The 13,474-nt window shown below is 32.0% G+C and overlaps 1 protein-coding gene across 1 annotated transcript; it reads left to right on the top strand.

Moving 5' to 3' along the window:
- The first annotated feature begins 3,476 nt into the window (after positions 1 to 3,476).
- Positions 3,477 to 5,177, top strand: LOC145038910 (protein root UVB sensitive 5-like). Its single transcript, XM_078987125.1, has 7 exons — positions 3,477 to 3,603; positions 3,687 to 3,824; positions 4,122 to 4,180; positions 4,291 to 4,337; positions 4,419 to 4,490; positions 4,594 to 4,724; positions 4,843 to 5,177. Exons 4-7 carry the CDS (start codon positions 4,295 to 4,297, stop codon positions 4,843 to 4,845), a joined length of 249 nt encoding a protein of 82 aa, XP_078843251.1. The 5' UTR covers positions 3,477 to 3,603; positions 3,687 to 3,824; positions 4,122 to 4,180; positions 4,291 to 4,294; the 3' UTR covers positions 4,846 to 5,177.
- Positions 5,178 to 13,474: the final 8,297 nt, after the last annotated feature.

Raw genomic sequence — 13,474 nt, 5'->3', positions numbered from 1 at the left:
TATCATACCTAAATGTGATGGTACTTTTAAACTCCACATTTCATGAGGTGTCTTCAACACATACTCTGCTGGTTACAAGGTTCAAAATATGCTTACTATTTTAAATTTCTAATTATGAATGGTAGCGAACCACGACTCATCATAGACCGAAGCATATAGCATTCGAATCTCCTTTTTGGCAACATCATTATAGTGTTGTGTCATTAGAAAATCCAATCATGGAAACCATTACAAAATATCTAAGATAATCATAGAACTTGATATGAAGGCATTCTCCTTTCCTTTCGAATTAAAGATCCTTTTTCTTCCTACCCAATCAATTCCCTACAACGTTATAATATTATTGAAGTATTCAAAGTGACAAACGTATGCTTAATCATATAAACATAGTCACATTTAATGAAACTAATCATAATCCAATGTAGTAGTATATGTCAACCCTTGAGTGGATTTGAAGGGTTCACACACATTAGTGTGTACAAGATCCAATAATCACTCACCTCATTCACTTACCCATGAAATTGGTGATTCAATCATCTTGCCAACCAACAAGATTTTCATACATCATCCAACCCAAGGTTGAATAATTCCATGTTTGGTCCAATTGGAGCTTGGTAATTATCACACCCCAAAACCGAGAACGGCGGAATATGTTCTAGGGTGGAGGACGTCATGTACAGTATTATACAATGCATAACAGTAAAAACAAGCAACAACATCCATTTCATTAATATAATAATTGTAATACATGTGTGTTCTATACAGCACACACCAAAAGTATAATCAAAATAAAATATGAATCTTGTATATATGCTCCATCTTCCCAAAAACTACATCAGTACCTGTTTATTGTTGACCTGAGAATACAAGTTATTTTGAAAACGAGTATCAGCATAAAGCTGGTGAGTTCATAAGTATTTAGTGTCTTTGCTTGTATAAAAATGTTTAAAATCTTGTAGTGAAATGGTTGTTATCAAATCTTGAAAGTAGTTTGGTTCCTAGAAAATCCCATATTTTCCAACAAAAGTAGTATTTTTCCAAGACTAGGTTATTTGTAAGTTTGTTTCTTTGAAAATGTAATAGTCTTCGCGTGAAAATATCAGTAATGAAAATACAGTTTTAAACTCATTCATTATAGAGTAGGGATAGAATTTCACCCCAGCAGCGTCCCTGCCGGTTAAATGTAATAGTAAGTGTAAACTCCGGATAGTATTAATTTTTGTATGCACTTCGGGATATGTTTTTAATTTAGGTTTGAATGTGAGCTCGTATGTAATCATACTGAGAGGTAGTAGTATAGCAACTGACCCTCCAAGTCACCAATAGTGTAGTAGTGTTTTGTCATCCCTGGGCCAAAAAGGCTCGGACTGTAGCTGGCAGTCAGGATGGGGAAAATTTGTCCTGTATAGATCTATACACATAGTGGTCGCTCTCCCTCCAAGAAGCAATGGTTACCCGACAGTTGCATAGCAAAGTGTCGTATAGAGATAAATAGTGCATCACATTCCATTGTAGTATTTTCTCTCGTATAGTATAGAGTATTCTCTTAGTGTACTATGTAATGCTCTCTTGATGTAGTTTATAGTGTTTCTTCATATAGTGGATAGTGTTACCTTAGTATAGTATGGTATATAACATTCTTTTTACATAGTGTATTGTACATATAGTCTTGTAATTGTACTGACCATAGTGTGTAACTAATTTGCTACGAAAATGGCTACGGAATTGCATTCCGTAGCTAAATCTTGAATAATTGCTATGGAATTAAAATCCGTAGCTAGTTTACTACAAATAATGCTACAGGTTTTTTGGTTGTAGCTAGTTCTCTATGAAACTTGTTACAAAATCCATGTATGTAGCTAGTTGGCTACATAATTGGCTAGCTAAAAAATAAAAATCCGTAGCTAGTTAGCTATGGAATTAGGATCCGTAGCTATTTTACTGGGAAAATTTGCTACAAAATAAAATTTTGTAGCTAATCTATTATGGAATTTGTTACAAAATGATGAATTTGCAAAATAGCTACGAAATCAAAATCCATAGATATTTGGTTACGGAAAATTCCGTAGTCAAGTAGTAACGAAATATGTTTCCGTAGCAAAATATAGAAAATTATTTAAAAATATATATTAAAAATACAAAATTATTTTCGAAAACTCAACAACAAAAATAAAATATTATTTTTAATTGTTTTGAAAATTTAGTTATAACATAATTTCTACATTATAAAAAAAAGAATTAAAAAGTTTTATTTTGATTTTTTAGTTAAAAAAGAATTATCGCATAAAATTTGTTTCAATAATGTTTCAGCTTGTTTCAATAACGTTTCATTAGGGGCAAATTAGTAAATCCAGTAACCCCAATTTACTTCCTCCCAAATTAGAAGTATTTTTGCTACGTTCAAATCCATCGCCGGACAAAAATCTCATCTCTTCCTCTCTCTCAACCTGCTGCCACTGCTGCCGTTGCTTAGCCACGTCGTCATCGTTGCTCACAACATAAAAACCCTCTCTAACTCATTCAATACCTTTTCTTGCAAATTCGAATTGTTGCTATTTAGCATTTTTATAATTTGAGGTATCGCATTAGCTTCGCCCAGTACTTTACACCCAAACGCTAACCTTTCAGCTTCAATTAAAGTCAACAACACATCCAAAGACGCTTCACAAACATCGGAATCGGAATCCCCCAACAGCGACACCAGCGGCGCCACCACATTCGCTTCCACTAAACAAAAATTCACCTCCACTTCGCACATTCCTTGATGCACCGGACACCTGGATTCCAATTGCGGCGAGAAGCACCGAAATAGACCCGCCAACTCCATTGATTTTTTCGAAAGGTGCGTGAGGGAAATCGATGCCTTTCGTTTTGTATTGGATAACCACAGGGACCATAACTGTAATTTACTCATATTTTCAATCGCCGATCTCATTCCTCATTCCACAAACGGTTTATCTCGATCGTCTTCATCATCGTTTGATTTGCTTTGTTCGTTCACCGCTGCTCCGTTAACCGGTCGATTTTTCTAGATCGTCTTCATCCCTACCAGTTAACATTCTTCTCTCTTCATTCCTCATTTGTTTATGTTTCTTGATTTTTCTCTTTAGCACGTTAAATCCGCAAAGAATTGGATGAAGCTGCACAGGGATTCAGAGGTCTTACGATTATTTCCCCTCTCCAATCCCTCTGTGACATTTCGTCGAACACCTTCCGACTGTTCGTGAACATTATTAACTTCATCATCAATTTGATCATCCCCTGTAGGAGAGGCAATTCCGGTCCGATAATCTGCATGAGGTGGGAAGCATCTTCTTTGAGTTTCTTTCTTTGAAGTCTCTTCCTCTGAGCTCTTATGAGCTTTTGAGACCCTAATTCATCATCGTCCTAGCTTGACGCTGAGAAAAGGGTAAAACAATCACTCTACATTGTAGATTCCAACCTAATATGTTCAAATTCCTTTTGTCAGGTATATACTGGATAACAAGTTTCACCTAACAACATTTCTTGAAGATGACACCAAATGTAATGGATATTCTTCAAAAGAATTGCCATGGCTTCCTGATATAGTTAAAGATTTTGTTCTTCCTGTTGGCTTCCCTGGTTTGTTCCTTTTTCATTTTCACCTCATATGGTATCTCTAATATTTTTCTTCTCTAATTGTTTTTTTTTTTTTTCAAAATCAGGATTTGTTTCATATGATTACTTGGAATACATGTTGTTACAGTTTCCAACCAATGTCACTGGATGGATTTGTCACACATTGATCACTTCAAGTCTTCTAAAGGCATGTCAATCTAACTCAAGCCAGTACTTCTGATTGGGTATCAATCTAAGTTGCTACCTTTTTTCTAATTCTTATTTCTTTCTTTCTTTTTCTTAGCAAACAAACATTTTTATTCCCTAATCTAATTTCCTCTACTTCTTATTCCCTTTGATTTCATTTCAGTCATCTCTTTTTATTCTTTTGTAATTATCATGATCTTTTTGTTTTATGTCATTGTCTAGTACTTAAGGCTGAATCATAGATTTTGTAAAGGATAGAATATAGAATTATAGATTATAATGTTCTTTGATTATCGTTTTTTTTTTATAAAATTCTGTGAATTTATATAATACAGGCAGTTGGTTTAGACTATTCTTCTGGAACCACAGCTGCAGCTTCTGCTGCTGCCATCAGGTAATTTTCTATATAACTTGATACTACTATAATAGTATAATTGCAAGAATTTCTTTTTAGGGTTAAAGATATGATTATATAACTTTAACATATTTACTAAAAACATGTAGATGGATGTCAAAAGATGGAATTGGTGCCATTGGACGTTTTTTCATTGGTAGGTTTTCTTCAAAATCTCATAAATGGATACAAAAACACCAAATTTGTGCATTAACCATGATGGATTTGCCTTTCACAGGTGAAAGATTTGGAAATCTTTTGATGATGATCCAAAACAATGGCGCATGTACTTCATTGGAAGTGCTGGAAGGTGACTAATGGATTTTTTCTGTTATCCACTTAATACCAAGTTTTTTTTTTTTTTTTTTAAATTTAATTAATTTTTTTCCCCTGTGTTTTAATGTGATATGCAGCATCTTTGATCTCACTACACCTCTCTATCCTGCATATGTGTTTTAATGTGATATGCAGCATCTTTGATCTCACTACGCCTCTCTATCCTGCATATTTCCTCCCACTAGCATCTTTAGGGAATCTTGCAAAGGTACGCAAATTTACAAGATTGATCGAATAACAAAAGCATTAAAAGTTAAAAAATAATATTCATTTTCTTTGTTGTGTGCTTTAAAAATTTTAGATATTCATTTGATTGATATTTTTAGTAAAGGATCTTCTGAAATGCATCGCGAACAATACGAGGATAATAATGCCGAGACAAAAGTCGAGATTGAGAATTTGAAGAAGTTAGTTGACACACAACGTGAACAATATGAGGATATTCAACAAAAATATGAGGATGTTCAGCAAAAATATGAGGATGCTCAGAGTTTCAGCAGAAAAATGTGGATGTTCAAGCAAAGTTTGAACAACAACTTGCACAAGCAATGAATGTCATTTACACATTGAGTGAACAAGTCAAAACTTTTATTAAACAATGATAGAATATTATGTATCCAATAATGTTTTACGTTAAATTTGTAGTGACTTTTGATTTTGAAATATGTATCTTTTGATGTATTGGATATTTCTTTTAGTTTCTATAGAAATACTTTGTTATTTTTGATTTTATATTAATTGTATTTTTGTAAATTGATATAATAAGTCAAATTGAATAACCGAATTTTATAGAAAAAATGGTATTGAACGATTGTTATGGAACTGACTACAAAAAAGTTGTTACGGAATTTGCTACGGAATGAATGGTACGGAATTTGCTACGGAATGAATGGTACGGAATTTGTTTCGGAAAGAATGGCTACAAAATTTGCTACGGAACAATTAGTTACGGAATTTGCTATGGACCAAATGGCTATGGAATTTGCTACGGAACAATTAGCTACGGAATTTGCTATGGACCAAATGGCTACGGAATTTGCTACGGACCAAATGGCTACGGAATTTGCTACGGAACAAAATAGATACGGAATTTGCTACAGAACTCATTGTTACGGAATTTTGATGGAAGTGTGTTGTAGTTGAAATGCTACGGATAGACGTCCTAGCAACGGCCATAGCAAAATTGCTACAGAACTATAATTTTGTAGTTAAACATTTTGCTACAAGAAATCTTACTATGGAATCTCATTGGCAAATTCCGTAGCAACTTCCATAGTTATTTAGGTTTAGCTACGGAATTACATCATTTTGCTATGGAATTTTTCCGTAGTTAAATCAAAATTTTCTTGTAGTGAATTAACAAGATTACAATCATATGTTTCTTAGAATATAGGCAAAAAGGAGATGAAAGATTACACCACTAATAATATATAATTACTATCAATCAAATTCAAACTAGTTGTCATTCACACGACCGATTTGAAATCCTAAACCAAAAAATGTGAAACTAAATTCCTTTTCTTAAAAAAAGAATAGGTAATAACATAGCAATTAATGGTGGGCGGAATGCGTGATAAATAATTTTGTTGGCAATTTTGCTCGTAAGTATGTTAATGATTTCATACATAAGTTTTTGTTGTAACTTTTATATATATAGTATTATTGCATATTGTCTTATATATATTGTTAGTGAAGGGTGTTATCATGTCAATATTTATATTATATATTTATTTGTAGTTATAAAATTGTTGATGAATTATGCAGGCAACAAGATAACTTAAAGAAAAAACAAAAGTGTAACATATCAATGTTTTATTTTCAACCTAATGAGAACTGGTATTTGACTTTTGCATTGTTCCTTTGAGCTCAAAGGCTTCTTTCGTAGATAAAATTTATAACATTTTTGTTGAGACAGAATTACATGGTATGTACGCAAACTAACAAACATATGGTCTCTCTCTCTCTCTCTCTCTCTCTCTCTCTCTCTCTCTCTCTCTCTCTCTCTCTCTCTCTCTCTCTCTCTCTCTCTCTCTCTCTCTCTCTCTCTCTCTCTCTCTCTCTCTCTCTCTCTCTGGTGAGAATTATTTGGTCCTAAACCAAAAAATCTGAAAACCAAATCCATCCGAAATCGATTTCAGACCAAACCGAATTGTAAATTTTGTTTTTGGTTCAACTTTTGGTCTCATGAAATTTAAAACAAGCTGAATAAAAAAAAAACGTATTTCATAAATAAATTATATATATATATATATATATATATATATATATATATATATATATATATATATATATATAATAAAAGTATTAATTATAACGTAAATCATTTTAGCCATTAGGTATGTTATGTATTGATTTAAAATGTTTTATTGTAGGCTTGCACCAATTGAGAAAGGAATCAACTGTCCTTTCCTTTTATATAAATGAGAACAAACATTAACAAGCTACTAGAAACAAATTAAGAACTTCATGTTTTATACTGTTATGTGAAACTTGGAAGTTAAACATCATGTTTCTAGTTAGTATTAATATTATCTTATCATTTTACGTATGAAACTTTGGATCTTATTATATGAAACTTTGTATCTTTAAGTTTGTAACTTTATGTTTCTATGTTAAAACATTATAGTTTATGTTGGAAAATTGAAACACCATTTTTTTAAGTTAATATTTGGTTTCCTCGGATTACAAACCGAACCAAATCAAATTAAAATTTGGTTTTTGGTTTGGTCTACAGAATTTTAATTCGATTTGGTTCAATTTTTGAATTGAACCAAAAAGAATTCAAACCAAGGAAACCGAATAACTCATAAAGAGAATGGATTCCCACCCCTACTCTCTCTCTCTCTCTCTCTATATATATATATATATATATATATATATAGAGAGAGAGAGAGAGAGAGAGACGCACGCACAAAGTTAAGTCCTTTTGAAAACTTTACGATTTGTAAGAATTCAAGAACTTCAAATCGACTTATCGTTTTCAAAACCGAAACCAACATTGGACATCTAGAGTTGTGGCTAAAAGAAACTCATGGTCCAAAAAATTGACAAGTTTATTTATTTATTTATTTATTTATTTATTTTTTGGAAATGTTCATATATGCACATCTAGGGTTGGCCTTTAGGCCAGGGCAAGCTGGGCGATAGCCCCGAGCCCCCATTTTATGCTTGATATGTTGTGTTAGCCGGTTAATTTTTAGAATAGTTCATTAGTTCAAATGTATAATACTAATATCACTATCGGGTGCCAAATTGAGGAAGCTGGAGTGATTATTAGTCGTGCAATATCAAATTCCGCTTTCCAAGGCTCATCAAATGCATCAATATCGTTTCCACTTCTCTAGAGTCTAGACTAACAGTTACTTCGTATGAAGTTTAGACAGAATTACATGGTATGTACGCAAACTAACAAACATATGGTTTCTCAAAACACCACACCATCTCTCTCTCTCTCTCTCTCTCTCTCTCTCTCTCTCTAGGGTGGGAATTATTTGGTTCTGAATCGAAAAATTTGAAAACCAAATCGATCCGAAATCGATTTCAGACCAAACCATTTTCAAATTCGGTTTTTCGTTTGGTCCGAGACCAAACCGAATTGTAAACTTTGTTTTTTGGTTGAAGTTTTCGTATCATGAAATTTAAAACAAACAGAACCGAAAAAAAGTATTTCATAACTAAATTAATTAAAAAATATATAATATATTATAAATATTAAATAAAAGTATTAATTATAAAGTAAATTATTTTAGCCATTTGGTATGCTATGTATTGATTTAAAATGTTTTATTGTAGACTTGCACCAATTGACAGAGGAATCAATTGTGGTTTCCTTTTATATAAATGAAAACAAACATTAACAAGCAACTAGAAACAAATTATGAACTTCATGTTTTATACTCCTGTGTGAAACTTGAAACTTGGAAGTTAAACTTTATGTTTCTAGCTAGTACTAATAGTATCTTATCATTTTATGTATGAAACTTTGGATCTTATTATATGAAACTCTATATCTTTATGTTTCTATGTTAAAACATTATAATTTATGTTTGGAAAATTGAAACACGGTTTTTTAAGTTAATATTTGGTTTCTTCGGATTACAAACGGAACCAAACTTGGAAGTTAAGCTTTATGTTTCTAGCTAGTACTAATACTATCTTATCATTTTATGTATGAAACTTTGGATCTTATTATATGAAACTCTATATCTTTATGTTTGTAACTTTAGGTTTCAATGTTAAAACATTATAATTTATGTTTGGAAAATTGAAACACGGTTTTTTAAGTTAATATTTGGTTTCTTCGGATTACAAACGAAACCAAATAGAATTTGGTTTCTGGTTTGGTCTACAGAATTTTAATTCGATTTGGTTCAATTTTCGAATTGAACCAAAAAGAATTCAAACCAAGGAAACCGAATAACTCATAAATAGAACCGATTCCCCCCACCCTACTCTCTCTCTCTCACTATATATATATATATATATATATATATATATATATATATATATATATATATTAAGCATATTGCCCACCTCTTGAAAATTAAGAGGTACAACATATCTTACCTCATGTACAATGACATTAAGCAATATACATATTATACTACACGCTACACAAGGATCATATACTACACCGTACAATGACCTTACATAATCTCCTAACCACAACCATCTAACCTATTCACATCGACATGCCCCTTTCCAACTTCATACGGAGGCGCTGATGAACAGATCCGGAGATGGTCATGAAGACAGATTAATGATACTCAGCATCTTCGATCCTCATTCCGATCGTCAGCCTTCAAGCAGTCGAGGTCTTAACATGGCGGATCTCCAGCGTTTCCAATATAAACCCTTTCCCCGCCTTCGATTTTCACCCTAACAGACTTCTTAGCATCTTCGATCCTCAAAAACCCTAAAGATCTTCCATTTAACCTATTCACATCGACACCACCAAAGATACCCCTTTCCGCGCGTTCGATTTTTCACCCTAACACGCTCTCAGATCTCAGCTATCAAAGATCCCAAACACAGAGGGGATGAGGACACCGCTGCTGAAGACGATCTGTGTCAATCGTCATTCTCTTTCTCTCCAGGTACTTTTTTTTCCAATAAAGATCTGTGTCTCAAATCTCAAATTCCTGTAAATCGGTTAGTTCTACTGAAAGCTCGGATGGAGGTATAGAAGAACTTGTACCTGTATTAACATAAAATATAATCTAAATCAACCAATCTAATGCAGTGTTTTGGAACTTTTTGTTTTTGCTTTTTCAGGATCATCCCGAAGGATTGAGAATTTGCTTGATCTTGATCCAGTGAACAATGGCAATCTTCGATCCTAAAAAACCCTAAATATCCGCGTCAATCGTCACTCTCTTTCTATCCAGGTACTTTTTTTTTCCAATAAATATTCCATTTTATGCCTTTTTTTGTTAATTTTTGATGAACAATTTACGAAATAAAGCCCTAATCCTATTCCATTACTGAATTCCAGTAAATCAAAGAAGCAAATATCTTTTAGGGCCACCAACTTGCAAGTCACTTGAGTTTCGTGGGTCAATGGTTCAAGGAGGACAGTTGACCTTCATTGCATCTTATAGCGGAGGGTAAGTCATCATTTATACACCCTAATCCTATTCCATTACTGAATTCCTGTAAATCAAAGAAGCAAATATCTTTTAGGGCCACCAACTTGCAAGTCACTTGAGTTTCGTGGATCAATGGTTCACGGAGGATAGTTGACCTTCATTGCATCTTATAGCGTAGGGTAAGTCATCATTTATACGCTCATTAAAAAATCAAATATATGAGACGCATCTACCTTGTTGTGCTGTTTTAACGTTTGTTTATTTGATTCTTTTAAGGGAGAAAGGAGCTTGCTTCTTTGAATGGTTTACAGTGAAGGATAACGGTAGCAAGGAGAAACTATTTTCTAAAGGTGAGTTTTTGCCTAATATATCTTATCACTTACATCCACAGTTAGCTTGCTAAACAAGCGTTGTGCATACATTGTTAGCAGATCATTTGGATTTGACTCTAGAGGAAGTAGGAACATGTGTGGAGCTTCTTTATACACCTCTACCAGTTACTAATTTTGTATTTTTCAGGGTTTATTTTATATATTTTTCTTAAAATACAATTTTTGCAGAATAAGCCTCTGATTCCAAAAGTGGTTATGCTTTATGTCCCTGGTCTTGATGCAGCAATTTACCTCTCACAGTCTAAAATACTACACAATTTAAAAGAATGTTGTGGTATCCCAAGGGCAGTGTTAGCACCCAGGTTAGTGTTTTGACATAATTGACCCTTCACTTATTTATTGAATATAACTATAACTATTCTCATAGACTCCTAGGAATCATGTTTTTATCTTTTCACAGCTGTGTCTCAGATGGAATGCAGACTATAGATGCTCTTCTTACATGTAAGGTTAAAATAAAAAGAGAAGCAGATACATTTATAAAGAAATCCATCTGGGAAAGGAGCGGGAGCTAGTTACGCACGTGTGAAGAAAGGCATGAAGTGTTTTCATCTTTTCATTTTCCAGGTTCAGTTTTGTTTTTCATTTTGTTGCAGGTGTGTTTTAGTCTTTTCATTTTCCTTGCTTTGGATGTAACCTATAATGAATCTTTTTATTTAAACTTTCCGGTGCTCAGAATTCGAGTCATCTTCGATCAATCCTTATATATTTGATTACTCAGCAAACTTCAGATGTTAGGTTATGGCAAAAAAAAGTTGCAGCTTCTTTCATCTCTCTCTCTCTCTCTCTCTCTCTATCTATCTATCTCTCTCTCTCAACCTTGTTTCTAACTGTGTGTGTTTATGCTTACCAAGGTATTCTTTCTATTTCTGTTTCTGTTCCATTTCATGCATCCTCTTCTTTCATAGTTACTGTTATATCTGATGATACTTGTTTTTTTTGTTGCTTTTACAGGGATATTATGTTTGAGTCTCAAGTTGGTGAGCATGACACATGCAATTTCATCAAGAGTGGACAAATTCATCATCTTTTTTAGTTTTATAATTAAAAAAAAAGTTATTATTATTTGTTTTTATCATTTTTATTTTTTGATGTCATACTAATGTAGCTCCATTTTTTTCATGATGATTAGATAAGGAGACATGATTTGGCTGGTGTTTTGTTGAATAGAGGCATCAACTTGGATCCATTAAGCAAGTGGTCAAAGGTAAGGATCATACATCATCTTTGTTTTTAAAAATATGTAATTTTTCCATAATTCCCCCTTGAACAATGACAACAAGTTGGCTTGGCTATATATGATCATCAAGTGCCATATGGTGCAACTCTAGAATACATGGCTGGTCATTACATGGTACTTATATAGTTGTTGCTCCTCAAGAGGAAGAACGAATTGTTGATGTAAGTATTCATCATATTTTTACATTTTATCTCCAAATAATGATTTAAAAACTTTTAGTTTGTATAAAGTTTTTAAAATGAATTCTAATCTATCAATTTTATATACTTTCTTTGTTTTTCTACATTTAAAAAAAAAATTAAAAGGAATTGTAATCTCTCAATTTCATATTTTGGTCTTTGCATATTTTGGGCTTATTGCTATGCTGGAGATTTTGCATGATAATGTAATGGATGACCTCATGTGATTGGTGACAATGATAAGAGGGGTTGCAGATCCATTAGCATCAGCCTAACAGGCATCGACTTTTTAATTCTTTAATGTGCAAAAGATTAAGTGACCTAATTATATGTTTTGACTACCGATCTGTTAAACTGTTTTTTAGATTACAATATATTTCCAAAAATAAAATCGACAAATATTATATTCATTTTTAAATTTTTGAGTATATTTGTTAAGTTTCATATGATTTGAAAATATTTTTGGTAGGGATTTTGATAATTAGTATATTTGTTAATTTTGTAAGATTTTAAATATTTTTGGTATGGATTTTAATATTCATGGTAAGATTTTAATTTGCTTAATTTTGGAATGATTATCAATATCCAAAAATACATCATTTTCTATTCTATAATAGATTATTCTACCTATAAATTTAAGTTATGTTCTTCATTTTTAACTCTCACAACAAAATTTCACAGTTGAGGTTTTGGGATGATTGGATCATTGAGTTGGAATCGAGAAGACTGTTTCATCGCGTTTCTTGACACGAATTCAGGTTCTCTTTACTTCTTTTATATTTTGTAACTTCAAATGTGTATAATATTTTATTTCTTACTTCTATTTGAAGTGATAGACTTATTTTGTTTAACTGTTAATATTATTCTGTCTTCTATCTAAATTGATCAATCTTCTTATTCTTTATCACAAATAATACATGTATATAATTTGTATATATGTGTGTATGTATTTGTTTGTCTTCTATCTAAATTGATCAATCTTCTTATTCTTTATCTCAAATAATACATGTATATAATTTGCATATATGTGTGTATCTATTTGTTTCTGACATTGTGCATATGTGTGGTTTGTATATGTATAAGTTGGGACATTGTGTTTTTAAGTTTGAGTTTGAGTGATCATACATTCATTCGAAAAAAAAAACAATATGTATCAAGTTTTTTCCATTAATTGATATTTCATCCTGTTAAATAAGATTAAGACAATATAGACAAAATTAAACCACCTTAGAGCATGGCGTTTTTATTGTGAATATGTATTGATTAGATAAATTAAATGATATTGATTTGTATATACTTGTTTTATTTTGAATATTTTTAATAGTAAATATCTTTTAATTATCAAATTGATTGTGGCATTGTGACATGTTCTTTTGAAACTTGCCAAAGAAAAAACGCCACCAGTTTCTTTCTTCTTTATCAATACTATATTATTATTATTATTGATGGGTTTTAGATATAATAATTTGTTATAATTTATACAATTAGACTTTTTTTTTTATTTGACAAGTTACATTTTTATTAATAAATATTATTTGCCTTAAGATCTGAATTACTAA

The sequence above is a fragment of the Lactuca saligna genome, chromosome 4, assembly GCF_052625555.1.
Source record: "Lactuca saligna cultivar CGN05327 chromosome 4, ASM5262555v1, whole genome shotgun sequence".
Lineage (NCBI taxonomy): Eukaryota > Viridiplantae > Streptophyta > Magnoliopsida > Asterales > Asteraceae > Lactuca > Lactuca saligna.
Note: the sequence above shows the minus strand (reverse complement) of the source record. Positions and strands in the feature narration are given on the sequence as shown.